Source organism: Euprymna scolopes, chromosome 2 (genome assembly GCF_053919585.1).
Source record: "Euprymna scolopes isolate OS-2025 chromosome 2, ASM5391958v1, whole genome shotgun sequence".
NCBI classification, from domain to species: Eukaryota; Metazoa; Mollusca; class Cephalopoda; order Sepiida; family Sepiolidae; genus Euprymna; species Euprymna scolopes.
In genome coordinates, this window is record NC_136483.1 from 196,824,373 (window position 1) to 196,845,723 (window position 21,351).

The window sequence follows — 21,351 nt, forward strand, 5'->3', positions numbered from 1 at the left end:
AATCTTATTACCAATAATATAATTCTGACAATCTTATTACCAATAATATAATTCTTGCAATCTTATTACCAATAATATAATTCTGACAAGAAACAAATAATAAGAAAGTGTATAGCATAGCGTTTAGTTGAGATTTCAATATGGATGGCAGTATTTGTTATTAACTTATCAAACCAATTTATTTTACAAAAATACTTGTTTTATTTTTGATAATAAGTCATTATTTATACAGGCAAAACCACTTTAGAATAATAGATTAGCAGTTGAATGATGATGAATACTACGAGGGGATTGAAAATTTCCACACACAACTCACTCAAAACAGCATTTCTTCATTTTTTATCAGAAACATTGCTCATGACATTTGAGGACTGGGTTAAGGAGTTATGAGCCCCCACCCCCCACCCCACCTTATAGTAAATTTCAGTAATAAATTATCACCATTTAATTTTACTGAGTTATTTTTCAATCACCTTGTATAATTTATGAAAATCAACTTTGTTGTTTGTTTTTCTTGTTTCAGTGAAGAAACAAATCTATAAACCTTTTTTTCTGCTTCTTCTTTTTTCAGTCACATTTCTTCTTCCCTTATAAAGATTGCTACACTGAGTTTTTGTTGTCAATTTAGTTGTTTCTAGAATTAAAATAAAATTAAAAAAAAAATCTTCTTTTTGTCTGAAAAAAAAAATACTTTAAAAGAATTAAAGTCTGAAGATTTTTCTAATTATTCTCAAAGATATTATCATGCACATCTTGAACATTTTCAGTTCTACCAAGCTGCAAAGTCTTTTATTAGTTTCTTTTAATTTACAGAGGCGGCTTGGCTGGGGTTGAACATTTTCAGAATTACTGGTAAGTTCTGGATTTCTTAAGGTCTTTATAGACAAAAATTATTTATTTATTAAAAAAAGAAAAAAGAAAAAGAAATTGCATAGTTTCTAACCATATTCTGGTATGTGAATTTTCTTGATTTTAACACACGCACACACACAAAAAAAAGAAGAAATTGCATAGTTTCTAACCATATTCTGGTATGTGAATTTTCTTGATTTTAATAGAAGAAAAAAGGTTTTTCGTTCATTTTTATTTTACTTAACATTTATTTCGAGTGAAATTGATTTGGCAAGGTTTCATTGGTCCCAATCAAGTTATTTTTTTGTAAGAACCATGTATAAATAATAAAAACAAAAACCACAAACAAGGCCAAAAAACAAACTTTAAACATTAAAAACAGAATAAAATGTTTGAAAAAAAGAAAGATTGCTGATGTGAATAAAGGACAATAACTTCAAATTTTTTTTTTCGTTTAAAAAAAAATACAAGAAAATTTTCTTTTAATATGAATGTAAACAAGTTACATAATCAAAAGCAAGACAAAAATAATTTTACTTTTTTTTATTTTTGAAATAATTTTTTTTACCATTTTTTATTTTTGAAATAAAGAAATTACCATTGTTTATTTTTCAAATAAAAGAAAAAAATTACCATTGTTTATTTTTGAAATAAATTTTTTTTTACCATTTTTGAAATAAAAGAAAACTTTACGATTTTTAAAATTTTTAAATAAAAAGCATTTTACCATTTTTTATTTTTGAAATAAAAGAAAATTTTACTGTTTTTATTTTTTAAATAATTTTTTTTACCATTTTTATTTTTTAAATAATTTTTTTTTACCATTTTTATTTTTTAAATAATTTTTTTTACCATTTTTATTTTTTAAATAATTTTTTTTTACCATTTTTATTTTTTAAATAATTTTTTTTTACCATTTTTATTTTTTAAATAATTTTTTTTTTACCATTTTTATTTTTTAAATAAAAAAAGATAAAACTAGGAGTTACCTCCCTTTTACATCAGCCATTTTTCTTTTCTCAGTCAATTTGTTTTACTTTTGTGTTTATTGCGAAAATCAATTGAACTTTATATAGTTTACTCTTTGTAATGCTTATTTTTCTTTTCTCAGTCAATTTTTCTTTTCTCAGTCAATTTGTTTTACTTTTGTGTTTATTGCGAAAATCAATTGAACTTTGTATAGTTTACTCTTTGTAATGCTTATTTTACTAAACCATGGTTTTAAGTTAACCAAAAGTGTTGTTTGGGAGTAATGAAGCCCTCTTGAAACTCATTTCACTTTAAATAATCAATGAGATTACATTAAGACATTAACGCAAAGTCTTAAAAGATGTTATCCTAATGAGAATCTTTTGAACATCTTCTAAGTGAAACAATTGACTTGGAAAGATTCATATTCATCATTATTTAATGCTTTTAAGAATGAATTAAACAATTGTGACAGATTTTCTTTTTAAAATTGGAAAATATTCTCTATTAAAATGCAACAGAATTCACATCTCATTTTCTAAAAAGAAAAAAATCAACTGAAATTATTATCAACAAATTGAACCAATTGTTTTACTATAAAACAAACTAACAGATGATGTCTCAATTTTGATTCAAGATTTCAAGCATATATGTGGGGGTGGGGGGGGTTAAATATGTAAACAGTCCATGTGTCATCATTTGCACCTGTTTTCATACAAGTCAAATCAATATTCCTTATATATTTGTAAACTACACAGATGTGGCCAGCTGATTTTGGGTCTGTTTTAAATAGTAATCTTTTGATCTCAGCTAGAGTGTACATAAAATTTCAAATTGAACAACCAATCCACCTTTTTTTTGTGCGTACTTATCTCTTACTTTCCTTTATACGTCTGAAATATATAATACAAGACATTTGGAGCACTATTTGCATTAAACAAACAAAAAAATATTGCAGAGTCATCATATTTTGACACAGTAGATGAGATTTAGGCTTCCTACTTTTGATTTACCTGTAATCACCAGGTGAGGTTATTAAATCACCTGCCATTACAAAGGTATTCTTTCTTTACGTTCAACATTTCCGACGATAATAGTGTGACTATTTGCGTTTCAAGTTAGAACAACTTTTCTTTTCTCCCTTACTTTTAATGCAATCATTTCTTTTAATGCAATCATTTTTTTCAACGTAATCATTTTTAATAGAATCACTTCTTTTAATGTAATCATTTTTAATACAATCACTTTTTTCACTTATACTTTTTCAGTGTAATCATGTTTATTTAATCACTTTCTTCAATGTAATCACTTTTAATGTAATCACTTTTAATGTAATCACTTTTTCAGTGTAATCACTTTTAATGTAATCACTTTTTCAGTGTAATCACTTTTTATATAATCACTTCTTTTAATGTAATAACTTTTAATACAGGATGATCGCCAAAAATATCACCTATGGAATCATTAACAAAATTTACAATCCATTTTGTGCTGATTTTGGATGTGATAGTGTTCTTCAATTCAGAAATAGAAATAACCATACAGATAAAAATATGGGAGGCCGGGGGAGGGGGGGGTCGGTGTGGAGCTCATTCAGGATCACACCTCTTTCTGATGAGATGATTATCAGAGTGTCCCCTGCATATTGAATTAAGTATGGAATACTGCTGCCATATCTGGGCAGGAGCTGCTAAAAATAGCCTATCCTGCCTTGACAGAGTACAAAATAGACTCCGTGGCTTGGTGGGGGATGCCCTTTTCTCTATCCTGCAACCTCTCTCCCACAGAAGAGACGTTGCGAGCCTATCCTTGTTTTATCGTTATTTCTATGGCAGGTGCTCGTCTGAACTCCAATCTCTGGTCCCCCCTCGCCAATCTTTCACGAAAAACACCCGTCTAGCCGAATCCACTGTGAAAAATTCCCCCCACTCTTTATCTGTGCCTAAATCAAAACGTAGATTCCATGAACAAAGCTTCTTTCTTAGAACTGCACACCTGTAGAACTCTGTTCCGTCTGCCTGCTTCCCACCGGACTAAAACTTGGATGTGTTCAAGTCCAACGTAAACAAATTCCTAATGAACCGCCCCCTTAAGTAAACACTTTATCAAATCTCCACACTAACGTAATGTACTTGCAATAACCCTTATCCCTGAGTGGCTTCCGGGCCTTGATAAGTGGGGACCACTGTGTAAAAAAAAAAAAAAAAATCATAAAATAAAACAAAGCCTGTTGGACATCTATGATTGAAAACTTAGTGGACAAGTCAGGCATAGATAACAGTTTATTTGTAGCAAATATGGTTGAATTACAAAAAGGATTGTGAATTTTATTAATGATTTCATGAATGCAATTTCAATTGACGTTTGGTGTCATCTTTTATAATTATTTCTTTTGTTATAAGTAATTATATACCAGCTTGATTTGAACAGTTGCTAACATTCTTGACTAGAATTCAGTTTTTATTTCAAACAATGTTTATGAATTTGCTAAAAACAGAAACATATTAACACTAGCAGGCCACCTAACATTGCCCGGCCCTAAAATATGCATAAATATTATAATATAATTAATGCTGAATAGAGAAGGTATGAAATGTAATGTTAAATTCCTTTAAAATAATGAAGTAAAATAAAAAAAGGAAAGAAACCGAGATGTGTGCATGCGAGTATTATGCTTTCTCTAAACAGTTTCCTTTTTGTAAGTAAAAAAAATACTCAAGCTGAGATCAAAACTTAACGACAGTAAATCAAGTACAATAACCATTAGACCAGCTTGATATGATCTTTAAAAAGTGTTTTCAAACCTACTTATTCTTAGCATAAGTAATCTGTCATGTGAATCATTTACACATGCGCATTCGTGAAACAGTTGACAAATAAAAATATAACTCCCACATACCAATTTTTAATTTTAACCCCTTTAGCAACCCTTTTTTACAGATGAAAACTGATTAAAACGTTTTCCACATGTCTAAATACTCCATATACTAAATTTAAAAAATTTGTTGAGTATATAGGTTGATAAGTATCCTCAATTTTCTAGATATATAGATCATCTTGTAAAATTCCATGAAATTTGTCAAATCATGTTTTTTTTAAAAATGATGAGAAATTTATTTTGCTGAAAGATTTCAATTTTTAATTTTTATTTGCATTCACTGCAAAAAAAATGCACATATTAACAGCAATTCAATCATATTTAGTACGAATAAATTTCTTCAGCTTACACTCGACTGCCTTGCACACCAAGTTACAATGATGAATCTCCAACAGTCTTTGTATTATCACTGTTTAATGATATGCTCCAAATATGCACATTTGCATTGCGAGTACATCTAGATACGACTTATTTGGGCCGTGACAGCCTTCTTTTACGTTCTCAAATAGTCTAAAGATTGTTTTGATAGACATAATTTTTTTGGAATCACTTGACAGATAAACTTTTAGACATTTTTAAACAGATTTATATTTCTGATGTTTGTGAAGCCTATTCAGGCAAATGCCTAACTAATATTCCTGGTGAACCAAGTGCAAAAGAGATCCAGACAATTGCACTTAAGGGAACAATGAGGATACTAAAAAGAGCTCTCGGTTGGTTTCAATAAAAAGCAAAGGAATGTTGGCAGCTGGTTTGGCTGCCCCATACCTAGCGTTACAATCTTCAAAGAAAGAAAAAAAAGAAAAAAAAAAAAAAAGCGGAAACCCTGCGTCATTTGAAGTGTGGAGAGTTACCCCATCATGTTGAAAGAAACCACTGTTCATCTCCTACAACAAAAGGTTGGTCAAGATTTCATAACGACCAATAGGTAGCATTCTGTATTGATCAACGCAAAGGTGGTGCACATTTCGATCATTGCATGATGATAAAACAAAAACTGTTGGACATAGATGATTGAGACTTGGTGGACAAGTCAGACATATACTGCTGTTTATTTGTACCAAATATGGATTCAAGTTTGAACTACATCTATCTCTCCCTCCCCTGCACCCTTCACTGCCTACTTATCTCCTCCCATCCTCTTACTCTGCCCCCACATCCTTCTCGTCATCTTTTTCTTTTTCCTCCTTTTTTCTATAAAAGTCAAATGTTTTTTAAATGTTTTTTTCTCTTTTGCATGTTTGCTTTTTGTCTGCTTTAGTTTTACGTATGTGTTTTTAACGATTTTTTCTTTATGGTCTGTGTTTGTGCAAGCTTAACACTTAAAATGTTTTTTTTTTCTTTTTGATTACATATTTAATACTTGTATCAAACTTAAAAAAAATGTTTTTAAATGTTGTTTTCAGGTGATTTGTTTTTATCCTTTATTTTCTTGAGAGCAGTACCTCTTCCTGTAATGTTACCTGAATCTGACGTTGTCTATGAAAATCTTGCAAAGAAACAAAAGAAAGAAATTCTATGCAAACTTTTTTTTTCCAGTTGAAAGAAAAAGCATTTTTTACTGGTCATTTCCACACCAAGCCATCTAACATGTAGTTTCTAAGCCAGTGACAATCTGATTACATTCTGATTTTCCACTCTGGGTCAATTAACAGCTTCTTAGTCTGTAGCTATAACCGGCTGTTATGTCAGTAATTTGTTTCACTATATATAGTTTGAAAATCTTTTAAAAATTTGGAGGATTTGCATCTTGTTTAAAAGTTCCTGTCGTCAGCCACATGGTTAAAAAAAACACTGCCATGTTGATAATCATTTTCTCCTCCTGCGTCAACACATGCTATTTTTCCTCTTCGCTTTTCTTTTCCTTCTCTTCCTTCGATCTCATTGTGACGTATTTGCATACATTTTAGTGGCTCTGTTACACTTCCTCCCAGAACATGCCTCTTTTTGTAAATCGTTGACAGTCAATTATGTCTCTTATCACACAGATGAAATGGATGCTTCTCGTTTCTTAGAAGTCTCCCCGTCATCATTTTAAAATTATTTTATTGAGAATAATTTTTCAAACTAGTATTTTAATTAGTGTTCAGAAAATGTTTTCAAATTAGTTTTTAAATTAGTGTTCAGAATGATTTTTCAAACTAGTATTTAAATTAGCATTTAGAATAATTTTTCAAACTAGTATTGAAATTAGTGTTTAGAATAATTTTTCAAACTAGTATTGAAATTAGTGTTTCGAATAATTTTTCAAACTAGTATTTAAATTAGTGTTCAGAATTATTTTAAAACTAGTATTGAAATTAGTGTTTAGAATAATTTTTCGAACTAGTATTTAAATTTGTGTTGAGAATAATTTTTAAACTAGTATTTAAATTAGTGTGTAGAATAATTTTTAAACTAGTATTTAAATTAGTGTATAGAATAATTTTTCAAACTAGTATTTAAATTAGTGTTTAGAATAATTTTTCAAATTAGTATTTAAATTAGTGTTGGACGATTACTCAGAATCTTAATTGTGAATCTGGAGTATCAGAATCTGAAAAATTTATCTATTTTCCGATGCCAAAAACGATTTTTTCAAATTGTTTGTTTTAGTTAAGAAATTAATTGTCCATTGCTGGTACTTGTAATATAACAATACACATTTATTGATTTTAAACTGCCAGTAAAACTAGAATCTGTAGATCATAACACACCCATACTAGCCAGCCTACCACACGCACAAATGTATTTTTACGTTTGTGAAAATATATACACATATTACATGGGATTTTACAGCAATCCGAAAAAATAAAAAAATACATAAAAAAATCTATAGCTAAATATTGAGAGATTTGAAAAGAATCAGGATTGGGATCAGTAATGTACTCACGAATTTGGATTCCGATTTAAAATGGTTTTTGAAATTAGTATTGGGGTGATTAATTAGAATCAGGAATCAGAAAAATCAGAACTTTTGGAGGAATACAAATGAGTATTGAAATCGGAAAAATTGGTGCCTATTTTCCAATGTCAGAGAGATTCTTTTGATTGTTTTTTGTTTTGTTTTAGTTTAAGATTTAATTGTCTATTGCTAATGATAAAATGATAAATATTAATTGATTTTAAACTAACAGTAAAACTAAAATCTATCGATCATAACATCCCCACCCCGCCTATGCACAAATGTATTTTTATGTTTGTCAAAATATATGCACATATTACATGGGATTTTACTGTTATTCATAAATTAAAAATAACGACTGTAATGTCGCAGGAACAAACAAAACAAGAAAAAATAAAAATCCAACGTTTCACCTTTTTAAATGCAAATGAAATGCATTTATTTGTGGTTCTTCCAAAACAACACATTTCATTATTTTTCAAAAATCGTCTCCAACAAACATGTGCTTTTTAAAAATCTCTACTCCTCACCACCTTGTGCCGGTCTTGCTAATGCTTTCTCACCTTTGTTTTTACACGTCCATTGTGTCCGGCACACATTTCGCTTCTCTTTCAACCAACTGATGTATTTTTCTCTTCTTTTCTTATGACACAAGCTTGCGCATACATTTTTGCTAGCCAGCTATCCTCTGGCTGCTACCGATATTTTCACATGCACCCATGCACGCTCTGTTACACAACTCTATAGCTAAATATTTAAAGATTTTAAAAGAATCATAATCAGTAATTGTGTCGGAATCAGGAAAAATATTGGAATTATCTCATTCATTAATTTTAATACAGAGTGACCTACCTCTCCTTAAAATATCATTCATAAAATCATTAATAATATTCAGAATCCTTTCTGCAATCCAACCATGTTTTCTGCAAGTGTTTTCAAACAATTCATATCGCTTGTGCTGTAAAAGTATTTCTCTTGTATGTTCGAAATCAATGCATTGAATTTTTTATTGTATGTACAGTCTGGCAGGCAGACCACATTGATTCATTGTTCCTCTTAAAGCAAGCAGGAATGTCTAATAGTGTATTTTTTAAATGGATGTGTTTTATAACTAAATAGAAGGACTGTCACTTATGGGCAGATGCCAACATGGATAATGTGTGGATGAAAAGAGAATTTTATGGACAAAGAGAAGAACAAGAAGAAATTGCATGTAGGGGAAAAAAATGTCTCTATAAGAGAGGGGGGGATCAGTACATGATATTATGTTTTTTTTTTTTTTTGTTCGTGTTGACTAGACACAAGCTTTGTGATTGCTAGAGACAGAAAAAGTAGAAGGAATTGAGAAAAGAAGCCTAAAATGTGTGGGAAGATTTCTATATATAAAACAACTGTGTGTGTCTGTCTACACGTCAGTTATCAATACTTAATCTGATATATTTGAAATCAGGTTCCTGTAAATGTTTTAGTCTGATTCAAAACAATTAAAAGCTTAAAAGGGAAAGATAGTTCCAGGTTAGCATTGCCTGAAGATAGCAGTTTCAATCCTACCAAAAGCAGACCAGAAGTTTAGTTGGCCAAAACATGGTAAGACAGCAACTATGGAAGGCAGTGATTATTGGGGATGCAGTTACGAGACTCAGCATTCCTATCCCGTCGCAGTTAATCACTTGAAGAAGGCCAGAGGATAAGTTGGCCGACATGTGGTGAAACAACAACTATGAAGATGAGGGTAACAGTCCACAAAAAAATAAATAAATGGAAAAATGTCTTTGATAATTTTGAGAGATACCTCTCCTTTCCAAAAAGAAAACAAACCAAGAGTATGCCATAAAACAGAACGATGAATACAAAGTTAAAACTTTGTTTGGGAGGGGGGTAGAATATAAGAGAAAGCAACTTTAGTTAGAATTCATATGAAACAAAAAATTTTGCTGGAAAAAAGTCGTAGCATTTATGTAATCTGATTAATTCTTTGCAATCACAGATGAGAGTTGTCCACTAATTAAGAGAATTTCGATTGTTTTATGGATTTGTAGAGTTGGTTGGTTGTCGAGATGAAGATAGAAATTTGGTTGCGTTGGCCATGTCTGGATGAGGCTTACTTGAATAAGAAAAATCATTAAAACGTTCTTTGCAACAATAATACTAATAAATGTTTATTTAACTGAAACATACGAATACAGGAACGTAAATAAGTTAACTTGGCATGTGCATATTATAGTCGGAATAAGTTATGGTGTGAGACAAATCAAATCTGATCCCTTTGGTGTCTCAGCTTAAACTGTATTTTGGCGAATCCAGCTTTGGGCAGAAATTATGCAAAGTTGTGCGTGCACATGTCAGTGATGTGATAAATTGGCTTAACAATCTAGTGAGTAATGCCTATTTGTCCTCCTTACTTCTGCTTCCCAAATATTTCTTGTGATTGGCAGATTAATTTAAAATCCTGTCATGTGACAGTGGTCCCTAAAAATAGAATTTTTTAGGGAGAGTACATTTTATTACTGCCCACCATTTTAGCCATTCTTAGCTGACCAAAGTACCTGTTCAGCCGCTTGTCAAAAAATATACATTTCAAAATGGATGCTGAAAACTAATATTTGAATACAGGTGTCAAATCGGCACTATTGTCTCTATAGGAATTAATATTTTCTGTTTATTCGATCATTGCTAACACGCTCCATGCAATTCTACCACAGATCTTGTAACGATGTACGCCATTTGGTTGCTGATCGTCTGAGTGTGAGTTTTGATAGGCAACCACTTCATTGTGCGCATCCATTTGTTTTTCTAACACATTTCTTCTTATCAACAGCATCCACCACTTGTTGCTTGTTGATGGCCTAATAGGATGCTGGCTATGTGGCATTCAATCACGTTCTGGCTGATGGTAAATCTCTGATGTGTAGAGCAGCATCAGCTGGATGCTGCTGTTAAACAGGTTGACCCTGATGTTGGCGTTGATTGTCTTGTTGATGACCAGTGTAATACTATGTTTTGCTGCCTTTTCCTCCACCACCCCCTCTTAAAAAATTAAATTGCAACTTGTTTTCGATTAATCGCATCCAATGAAATATATACTGTTATGATACATTCCGATCGAGAGTCCCATATTAGGATTTATCCCAGACAAGCATCCCATGTTACAATATGAAGGATGGGGAGATTTTGTTCGGGGCAATATTCCCTTGTGCAAAATCTAATGACTAACAGTACCTCCCCACCTTCTCGTAACATATTAATAAAACAATTATTTTTAATACTGTGTCGGCTGTGAGATGTAACGGCCTATATGACATGTTGTCTTGAGATTCACATCAGCAACGTCATAAAATAATCGGGTGAAGCATATGGATGGCAAACAGAAAGAACATGACAACTGCAGATTATATATATATATATATATATATATATATATATATATATATATATATATATATATAAATAATTTTATTACAAGTTTGATCTCTCCTAGAAAATTTATCATGCAGTCCTCAATGGGTCAAAGAAAGGTTGAACATAAGAAGTTAGTAATTAAATTTAAATTTCTCTTTTGTCTATAAGAAAGGATTACTCCAGTCCAAAATTAATAAGAAATGTATATAAACATGAGGCATCCAGATAAATGTAAAATATTCATAAGAAATAATAATCCAATTCCAAAGATTCTCAGAATTTCAATACGCGATAATATAGTTTGAGTATAATCCAATCTTTGGTTTACATCCCTTTTAGCAAGATCAACATAGTTCATTTCTCTAGTGAATGTTTCCAGAGTCTTCTTACAATGGACGGTTCCTCATGGCATAGTGGAAGATCAGTTGCTTTACTTTATTCCCTACAGCAGGATTAGCCTTGTTTACTTTTCCAGTAAATATTTTTGTAGGCTCTTCTTTGATGAGTAGTTCTCCATGGAATATTGGAAGATTGGTTCTTTTATCTCATGTGAGATAATCTCTTCTTTTGCGTCTATGAGGACACTTTGTTTGTTATCCTTGTGCCATACAACATCAATTCTTTCCATCATTGTACAAGACAGTCGAATCTATACTCAGTTTACCCTTTTATGCTACATAGGAAATTCTGTGGGCAGCTTCATTATCTCAATCATTGTCTTTCCATTCATACATATACCATTATATATATATCTTGGTTTATAACCTAAGCATGGGAAGGGGGGGTTGCCCCTTTTCTGTTCGTTCCAACATTGTGGGTAGATTAAGGCACACACTACTACTTGGATAGTTACCATTGATTTGCATAACAACGCAATTAGCGAGATGCAATCGCTTTACAACTTCACTTGAAGCTGTTAATGTATCAAATGACTGACTTTTTCTTTTCACCACGTGCTTGGTTTTCGTGCTAAAACATTCCTTCAATTAGTTTCTCTTTCTATCTTGTTACTTTCAGGAAGAAAGAGGGTGTAAGGAGAGAGAGAGAGAGAGAGAGAGAGAGAGAGAGAGAGATGATAGGATGGAATTGTATTGAGTCAGAAGAGGTTGTAGGGTTGATCCTGGTTGGACTGTTTCCAGTTTGAATTTTTGAAACCGTTGGCATTCTGAAGAAATGGCTTGTTAGTGAATGAAATAAAAGTGAATAAATGAAACAAAAAGAAGAGAATGGTTCTCCTGCTATCCCGCATTATAGCTTAGTTGCGCTACCACGTCACAATACTTACTTTCCTTATTGGGATAAAGTTAGGAACGAGGTTGCTTTTTAATGTCACACTGGATTGGCATCAAAATATTGTCAGAGCTTAGACAGATTTCTCTACCTCTGACTGAGACCAGAATAAATACTACACTTTTATTTCAGCCAGATGGCTGGCAAAATGATGTAATGGTTTCAGTGAAATATAGATTCCATATTTCAACTCTGTAGGTTCAACAACTTTACTTGGATTCAGTTGTGATGTTACAGTTTTCTGGAGGTTGAAGGTTCAATCCTCAGTGCGGGCGACACTGAAAATACAATTGTGAATTACTTAGGACTTCTTCCCACTCATGGCTGATGAAACGAAAGCATGCTAACCTTGTGGATTAACTAAAGGGTTGGTTCCATTTAAAATTCCATGTAGATTTCCGAATTTAACAGAAAACTTCTCATGTTTGACAGAAAAGTTCCTGAGTTTGACCAGATACACCTGAAGAAGGTCAGAGGTTACATCGACCAAAATATTGTGCAAATAACACTCAAGATGAGAACAATAGTCTGAAAAATCCAAATAATACACATTATAAATCCTCATCTCAAAAATTTAGAAACAATTTCTTATAGTTCTTGTTAACCGGCCAGTTTTTAGTTATTTCTATTCTAACTTTATGTGTACATGCATATGTGTGTGTGTGTGTGTGTTTAAAAGATGTCTAAAATGGTATAATCTATACTGTAGTTGCAGTGACTCTTTTTGTATATCTCTGTCCAAAGATGCAATTAAAAAAAATGTCCTATACTATGATCGCAGGGAACTTATCTCGATGACATCTTTATTAATGTTGCATTATTATTCATTGGATCTGTGTTTGTGTTGGATATTTATAACAAGTCGAAGACAATTCAGCCTTCCACCAAACTTTAAATATAAATAAGAATAAGACAATTGTTAGAATATGCCACTGACTTTTAAATGGCAAAGGTGATAAGCATAAGAAATAAGGTAGTGAGAGGTTTCGGTAGAGTTTGAGTAGGTATGACTTTTTTATCTTCTCAGCTGTTACTTTTAAAAAAATGTTCATTTATTGCTAATATCCAGACCCACTTCTACCAAGGAATGCTGATATGGTTGCTAAGGCATTTTTGAAGGCCAAGCAATGTACAGAAATGCTCAGTTGTGTTTGAATGAACACCACATTTAGTGAAAGATTTCATGTTAATTTAAGTAGAAGTGCATCAGTTCCGAAAGCTGCATAGTGGGCAAAACCAGTTCCCCGAGGGGACACTCAGGTACAAAAATAATGGATTTGTTGATATTTTCCAGTAGAGACCGCTCAAGCGATCAACAATAACTAAACCAACTCTCTCTTGAAGGAGGAGGTAATAATTTGGAGGGTGCATCTCCTAGAACCATACCAACCTATATTTCATTTGACAACAATTGTTGCTGGTTTTAAGGTTGCTAGATTTATGCCAACTATTGAACCTAAGCTAGGATAATAACTAACGAGATCTGGGTAAGGTGTCTTCGTGATTGTTTTGCTTCCTATTTTTTTTTTTTTTTTTTTTTTTTTACACGGTGGTCACCACTTATCAAGGCCCGGAAGCCACTTAGGGATAAGGGTTATTGCAAGTACAGTACGTGTGAAGATTTAATGAAGTGTTTACTTAAGAGGGCAGTTCATTAGGAATTTGTTAACGTTGGACTTGAAGACATTCAAGTTGTAGTCAGGTGGGAAGCAGGCAGATGGAACAGAGTTCCACAGGCATGCAGTTCTAAGAAAGAAGCTTTGTTCATGGAATCTACGTTTTGATTTAGGCACAGATAAAGAGTGGGGAAAATTTTTGACAGTGGATTCAGCTAGACGGGTGTTTTTCGTGAAAGATTGGCGAGGGGGGGGACCAGAGATTGGAGTTCAGACGAGCACCTGCCATGGGAATAATGATAAAACAAAGATAGGCTCGCAACGTCTCTTCTTATTTGGCACTTTTCTCTCTGAGGAATTAGTTTGGACAAACAGTGCAGTGGAATTATGGGTAAGTTGAGAGATGATATCCAATTTTTGTGTAACAAGTGTAAGACAAACTGATGAGAACTCGGACGAGAAGAAAGTATCATTGGATGGTAATTGAGGTTGCTCAGGAGTTTTGTTATTTTGGTAATAACATTAGATCACAGGGAGGAGATGGTGCTGGCTGTTGTGATTGTAAGAGTTAGGAGTGGATGGAATAAGTTCCGGGAATTTTTACCATTACTAACTAGTAGGGTGCTGCTACTGTGGACCAGGAGTCTATCAGGCATGTGTATGCAGGGAGATGATATACAACAGTTAAACCTGACCAGTTAGAGTATATTTTATATAGAAAAAAATTATGTGAAAATACGATGGGTGTGTAATGTGAGTCTTAGAATCTAAGTGTTGATGACATGAGAGGAAGATTAATCTGGACAGTATAGAGAGATGTATGCAGAAGAGTTGGCTGATGGTGTGGCCATGTTGAAAGAATGAGAGTTCATGGGTTTGTAGATGCAGAACAGTTGAGTTAGTTTGATCAGTTGGTGGGAGAATGCCTAGAGAAATGTGAAAGGAATTGATAAGGAATTGATAAGAATAAATAAGACAAGTTTGTTTGAAAGAAATAATTTTCAACCATGATTTTTGTTCAATGTCAAGACTTGAAAAGAATATAAAGTAAAAAAAAAAAAATTTAAAAAAAAACAATTTTATTTACTGAAAAGCATTTATCATTATTTACATATATTCTTTCCACCTCCAAATTATGTTATTTTTAAAAGTATGTTTGACAATCATTTTATTTTAATTTATTTATTTATTTATTTTTTGCTGGGGGTTTAAAATTTTTACAATTGTCTAAATAAAAGATAAAACTAAAACTACTTGTTCTGCTAAATAATCTTGGGGACAAAAAAGCTGTCCAACACATGCCAGCATGTAAAATGGATATTAAACTATCTGCTACTAATACTATTTTTCTTATCTATTGAAAGAAAAAATTTAATCCAAGAAGAAAAAAAAGTATGGAATAAAATCATTTAAATAGAAAACAAAAAAAAAAAAATTTTCCATGAGGTTTTTATTTTTTTGCCTGACAGTTAAAAAAAACCCAAAACACTACCAATTGCCCACCGTCTTTATTTACAAGGCCATGAGATTAAAGGCTGATAATCTGATAATGACAATAAAAAAACGATAACGTGTTTAATTGTTGCAGGCTTTAACAAGTTTGATTTAAAGATTCCTTTAATTAGAATTTGGGTGGATTTTACATGGAGCAAAACAAATCAGATTAATTTTATTTTGTTTCTGAATTTTTGAGATGAGGATTAATAACTTGGATTTATTCAAACCGCTATTCTCATCTTGGGTGTTAATACATTTTGTTCATCTAAAGCAGTACATTTATTAGGTAGCTCAACACTCAATACTTGTGACATTTCAGATCCAAAAATGTTCAGAGCTAAACTAAGATTGAGTTTTGTTTGTCCAAAGAAGACACGTTCAACTCTAAACAGTTAACTTTAAAACACATAACTAAAAATACTTTCACTAAAAAACACTATTAATTCTAAAACACTATTAATTCTAAAACACTGTTAATTCTAAAACTGAAAAATAATGTTAACTCTAAAACACTGTTAACTCTAAAGTTTGATCTCAAATTGAACTAAAAAAAAAACCTCAAAAGTTTTAGAAATGCACTTGTGACCAGATTTTAAATCTGAGATCAGTCATTAATCTAGAAAACATATACAAAAGTATAAACCAATCGATTGCTGATCTAGTATGTTTAGAAGGAATGTCGGAAGGGTGCAAAGAAAAAAAGAAAATCAGCAAACTACTCAGATGGCATTATAATGTATTTTCTTGGATGTCTAGATAAATCTGCCAGCTAAACAATGTACTGAAGGAGAGAGAGAGAGAGAGAGAGAGAGAGGTGGGGTGTCTTGGAGGCAGTTAATAAATTGTAGCACTACAGTGGACTAATTCTTTGACTCTAGCAAATCATCCCAATAGCGACTCATCATATAAACAACAGGACTCATGTTGTGTAAATAACATGTAGCAGTAGTATGCATCATTGTGATGTTGTTCGCTTCCTTTTTGTTATAATTGTCTTTTTCGTTTTTATAAAAGTGATTAATAATTAATGAGAGCACACAATCATTCAGGGGTGTAACAATTCATTTGTTTTTTTTTTCTTTTTCTTTTACACTATACATACATAATACTATACATACATAATACTATGCATACATAATACTATACATACATAATATTATATGGGTCTTTCTCAAACCCATCACTCATAGGGAAGAAGGAACAAATGTCCCAAACATAACCATTCTTCTTTATGGTTCAGAAATAAGAGGAAAATTTTATCAGCTTATCCACTACGAGACTGGAGACTGTCTGTGCAAAAACTTCCTGAACACGTTACCCTAATTCTAATCTTCAACTTCAAATGGAATTTTCCAATTTTGTAACCTTGTGTGAAAAGTTCCGTTTTTAACATAATTTTAGCACATAAAATATAGCTACAATCTGTGCAGAAAACGTTTGATGATGAAGTACTTAATTATAAAACTAAAACATCATTGAGTTAAAAACAATTAAAATCATTTAGAAATGAAAGATGGATTCCTTTTTAGCGAGATGCTGAGTTCATTCCTTCAAATTGAATTGCAGAGAGAGCGTGCTGATCAAATTTTATTAATTTTTTATTCTTTACTCATGAGAAGGTTTCTAAATGGTGAAAAAACTCAGAGAAGGCTTACAAAAAATACAATGAAAGGTGTGTGTGTGTGTGTGTGTGTGTGTGTGTGTGTGTGTGTGTGTGTGTGTGTGTGTGCGTGCTAGGATGAATGAAACAGAAAACTGGAATGTCATAAGAAAATAGAAATTTACATTAACAGATAATTTGCTTGAAGCATTGTTTGGTGTGTGTATATAATGGAAATTTAAATTTATAGAAGGCTATACAATGCAGAGGTGTAGTGGATACACACAAACTGAAGAAAATAAGAAAATGAAAACATAATAGCATAAATTCACCTTTTATTAATACTATATATATATATATATATATATATATATATATATATATATATATATATATACATATATATATATACATATATATATATATATATGTATATATATATACATGTATTTTTATATACTTTTATCAAATTATATTATAGTCTTGTGTCAGCGTGGTCCGGTGGAAGTCCCTATGATATGCATATTTGACTTAAAGTTGAACATACATGTGATGAAGGGAAATTTTCCTGAAATATATCATACGGAACTTCCATCAATCCACACTGATGCAAATAAGAATACAATTTAATAAGAGTATATAAAAAAAATGCACACACATACACATACACAAGATAAATCTGCATAGCTCATTCCACCTTTATGTGTTAATCCGTTACACCTCTGTATTATACTTGCTTCTATAAGTTAACTTGATATAAAACTTTACATATTTTCCATTTTATTATATTGCAAAGCTTTATGTTAATTACTGTATGAGTTCTGGTGTGTGTGGATATAACTTCCAGCTATGTAATTTCCAGAGTTCTCTTGTCAACACTCATTCTGGTGTCAGCTGCAAAACTTATTTTTTATCTTTATCGTTGTAATCGTGCGCCAGGTAATGTTCATTTTCTCATCTTACATGTCGTTTGTTTAGAACTTTTGGTTGGTGAGCTGTTTTTATTTCATTTCTGTGGAGAGGCTCCTAACTTGTTACCAAATAATGTGAGCAATGTACTGATTGTTTCATGAACACTACAGTAGGTTTTAATTGTGATTTAGTCATGGAAGTCGTTGTAAGCAATTGCTATGAGCATCTTTTTGTGTTTTTATGCAAGTACTAGCTAGGTACATTCATCATTACCCAGTCATAAAATCCACTTGAATATTATATTTGTATTAAAAAAAAAAAAAGGGACTTGGGTGCCATCAGCCAGAAGCGAAACTGAAAGCAAAATTTTGTAAGCAAAAAAAAAAAAAAAAAACGAAAAAAAAAAAAAAAAATTGATGCGTTCCAGTTAGCAAGCGAACACCTTATCGAGGACACAGATGTTATAACATTGCAAATTTAGCTATTTAAAATGGAAAAATCTAATGACGGTTAACACAAGTGCAGTTTGCAAACCATGTTAAAAGCAAGGTTTTTGTATCTGATACCCCCTTCAAAGAAAACGACATTTCTACATGAAATAATCAACAATTTTTTTCCAATTTTAAAAAATATTTTTTGTATGAGAAATCGGTCTTTCTACGTTTTTTTTTGTACCTGTATGATGCGGATGAGAAAGTTTTTAGCGGACACACACACAGACATTTGAGATTTATCTATCATATAAAAGGCAAAATGTGTGTTAGTATGTGCGTGTGTCTGTGTGTGTTTGTATGTCTGAAAAACTTTTAACACACGCAAGAAACACTGACAAAATTGGTATTGGTAAAAAGATCGATCTCATCGATGACAAACATCCAAAAAGTTGGCCAAAAACATTAATTCTTTGACTGTCAACTGGGCCATGTTTTACAAGGAGGGGTCAGTTTTTGCGTAAACATTGCACTTAGTGATATCAACGTATGCTTAAAAGACATTATTTTGAAGGCCCATGATGTCATAAAGTTGCCGTGGGCGAGATGGCTAACGCGTTTGCTTTTTTCACCTCATTTTCGTTTTTCACATTACAGGTTTGAGCCTGGCTACTGCGGATAATGTTTTCTTTTTTTACACTTATATGGGTACTCGCTATTTTTTTTTCTGGGGGTTGGTTGCTTAATAGCCATAGTATACTACCTCTCTCTCCACCCCGGCAATGCCGGATACTCCGCTAGTTTAATAGAAGAAAATTGCTTTTACAAGGGAAAAGAAAGGAAAGAAAAACGTGAAGCAAGAAGAGAACATGTCAATAATTTATTTTTGCCTTTTCTTGCCTTGCTAATCATACTATAAAAGTACAATTCTATTTTTATGCAATTTTACTAGGCATTCAAACTGGATATGGTGAGGAGGTTGATTATTTAAAAAAAAATGATTTAATCAAATCTTGACACTCTTAAGGTATGAATTCACTTGTGTAGAGATCTGAATAATCTGTCAGTGTCTGTCTTTGAAATTTGATCCATTCATCTATGAGAACCTCCAAAAGCATATTGTTATTTTTAATTTCATGTTGGCACTCTCTAACCCAATTACCCCATGTAGTTCCAGACATTTTCTATGGGATTGAAGTCAGCTCAAGACAAATCATAACATCCATGTTTTCATTCACAACCATTTTCGTTTCATGGATGCCACATATGTCCTCTTTTCTAATAATAACTACATTCTAGGAACTTCGAAGGAATTAGTCTCCAAAATATGTATTTGACAAAATCCATTGTTCTTACGACCTTAGAACGTCTATCTCTTTCTCAACTAATTGAGGATTTCTTTATGGTTTTTCACAAAGGAAGCAGAACGTACTACAAAAATAATTTTTCAAACTATTCCATTTTTTACTAGTGTGCCAATTTTTACTAGTGTGCCAATTTTTACTAGTGTGCCATTTTTACTTGTGTGCTCATTTTTATTATCTATTTTTACTAGTGTGCCCAGTTTTACTTTAGTGTGTCCATTTTTATTAGTATTCATTTTACTAGTGTACCCGTTTTTATTAGTGCCAAGTTTAATAGTGTGCCAATTTTTACTAGTGTGCCAATTTTATTAGTGTGCCCATTGTTATTAGTATCCATATTTACTAGTGTGCCTATTTTTACTAGTGTGCCGATTTTTATTATCCATTTTTATTTTTATTAGTGTCCCTATTTTTACTAGTGCCTGTTTTTACTTTTGTGCCACCATAATAGTGTATTTTTTTTATGGTTTTCCACCTACAATTCTGTAAATTAAATTCTCTAAGGATTGGTGATTTCTCTCTTGCTGCTTCGCTTCCATAACATTTGCTTTTCTCTGCTGCCTTCATATAACGTGAATACTTCTCTTTTGAAGTTTGGTGTTGAAATGCTTAATTTGTGTTATACCCCCCCCTCCAAAAAAAAAGAGATCCCACCGCTACTGCCACTTTCTTCTTTTTTTTTTTAACACCTCTCTCCACCCGGGTTGCCTACTGTTGTCTTGATACCCCCCCCCACACCGTTAGTTGTTAATAAAATTCACAATCGTTTCTACAATTCAAATTTAAGTTTCTATGCCTAACTTGTTCATCAAGTTTAGTCATGAATTTCTAATAGTCTTTGTTTTATTGCTGTTTGATGGCATGTGGAAAATACTTTAGGAAACATCTTATTAGTTAAATGGGTTTCACATTTACTGGACCACAACCTCCCAGATTTTTATTCTAGGATCATCTCAAAGATCATGTTTAATGGATGTGATGAGGCGGAATCTAGATGAGTGATGAAAATAGTTTAGATTTACTTTGTTGACGCCATACAAAGACTGTCTTAGCCTAAAGTGTGAAATCCTTGATGTGAGAAAGAATATGTGCCAGAACATTTATTATTTATAAGTATTGACCATGGGTGAATGGCATGCTTTGCTATTCATGGATGTTGATAGAAATTGTTTTAGCACTCAAAGGGCTAAGATCTATGAGAGAGAGATCAGTATTGAAAACAGTGTTGTTGGAGAAAAGTGTACAATGATATAAAAATCTAGTGACAACCACATTGTTGCACTGAATATAATGTCATCAGAAAAAAGTATACGATGTAACGAAGTTCCAGTGGCAAACGCACCGTTTTCATCCACAGAGACAATCTTTCCTTCCTTTTTATTTATTCCTTCATAATGTCTATCAAAACAATCCCTGGATTATATTCCTGAACTGGAGAAATCAATCACATCCCAAATCAGTTGTATTTATGTGGAAGCGTTCAATAAGTAATGCCCATAACTTCTAGCCAAAGTTGTATTTATAATGCAGATTTGGAGCAAAAATTGAATTGTGATAAAACAAAGTCTGTTGAAGATTCCTGACTAAAACTTGGGGGACAAGTCATGCATAGCTTGAAGTTTGTACCAAAGATGGTTGGATTGCAAAAAGGGTTAATTT

At 32.1% G+C, this 21,351-nt stretch overlaps 1 protein-coding gene across 2 annotated transcripts in view; it reads left to right on the forward strand.

Moving 5' to 3' along the window:
• The window catches only part of LOC145301352 (SMAD family member 3-like), a 295,558-nt gene that overhangs the window by 100,030 nt on the left and 174,177 nt on the right, over positions 1–21,351 (forward strand). For both annotated transcript variants that reach the window (XM_080144568.1, XM_080144569.1), the window contains exon 2: positions 814–852. In XM_080144568.1, the coding sequence (XP_080000694.1) occupies positions 814–852 (39 nt within the window). The remainder of the gene's footprint in view (positions 1–813; positions 853–21,351) is intronic.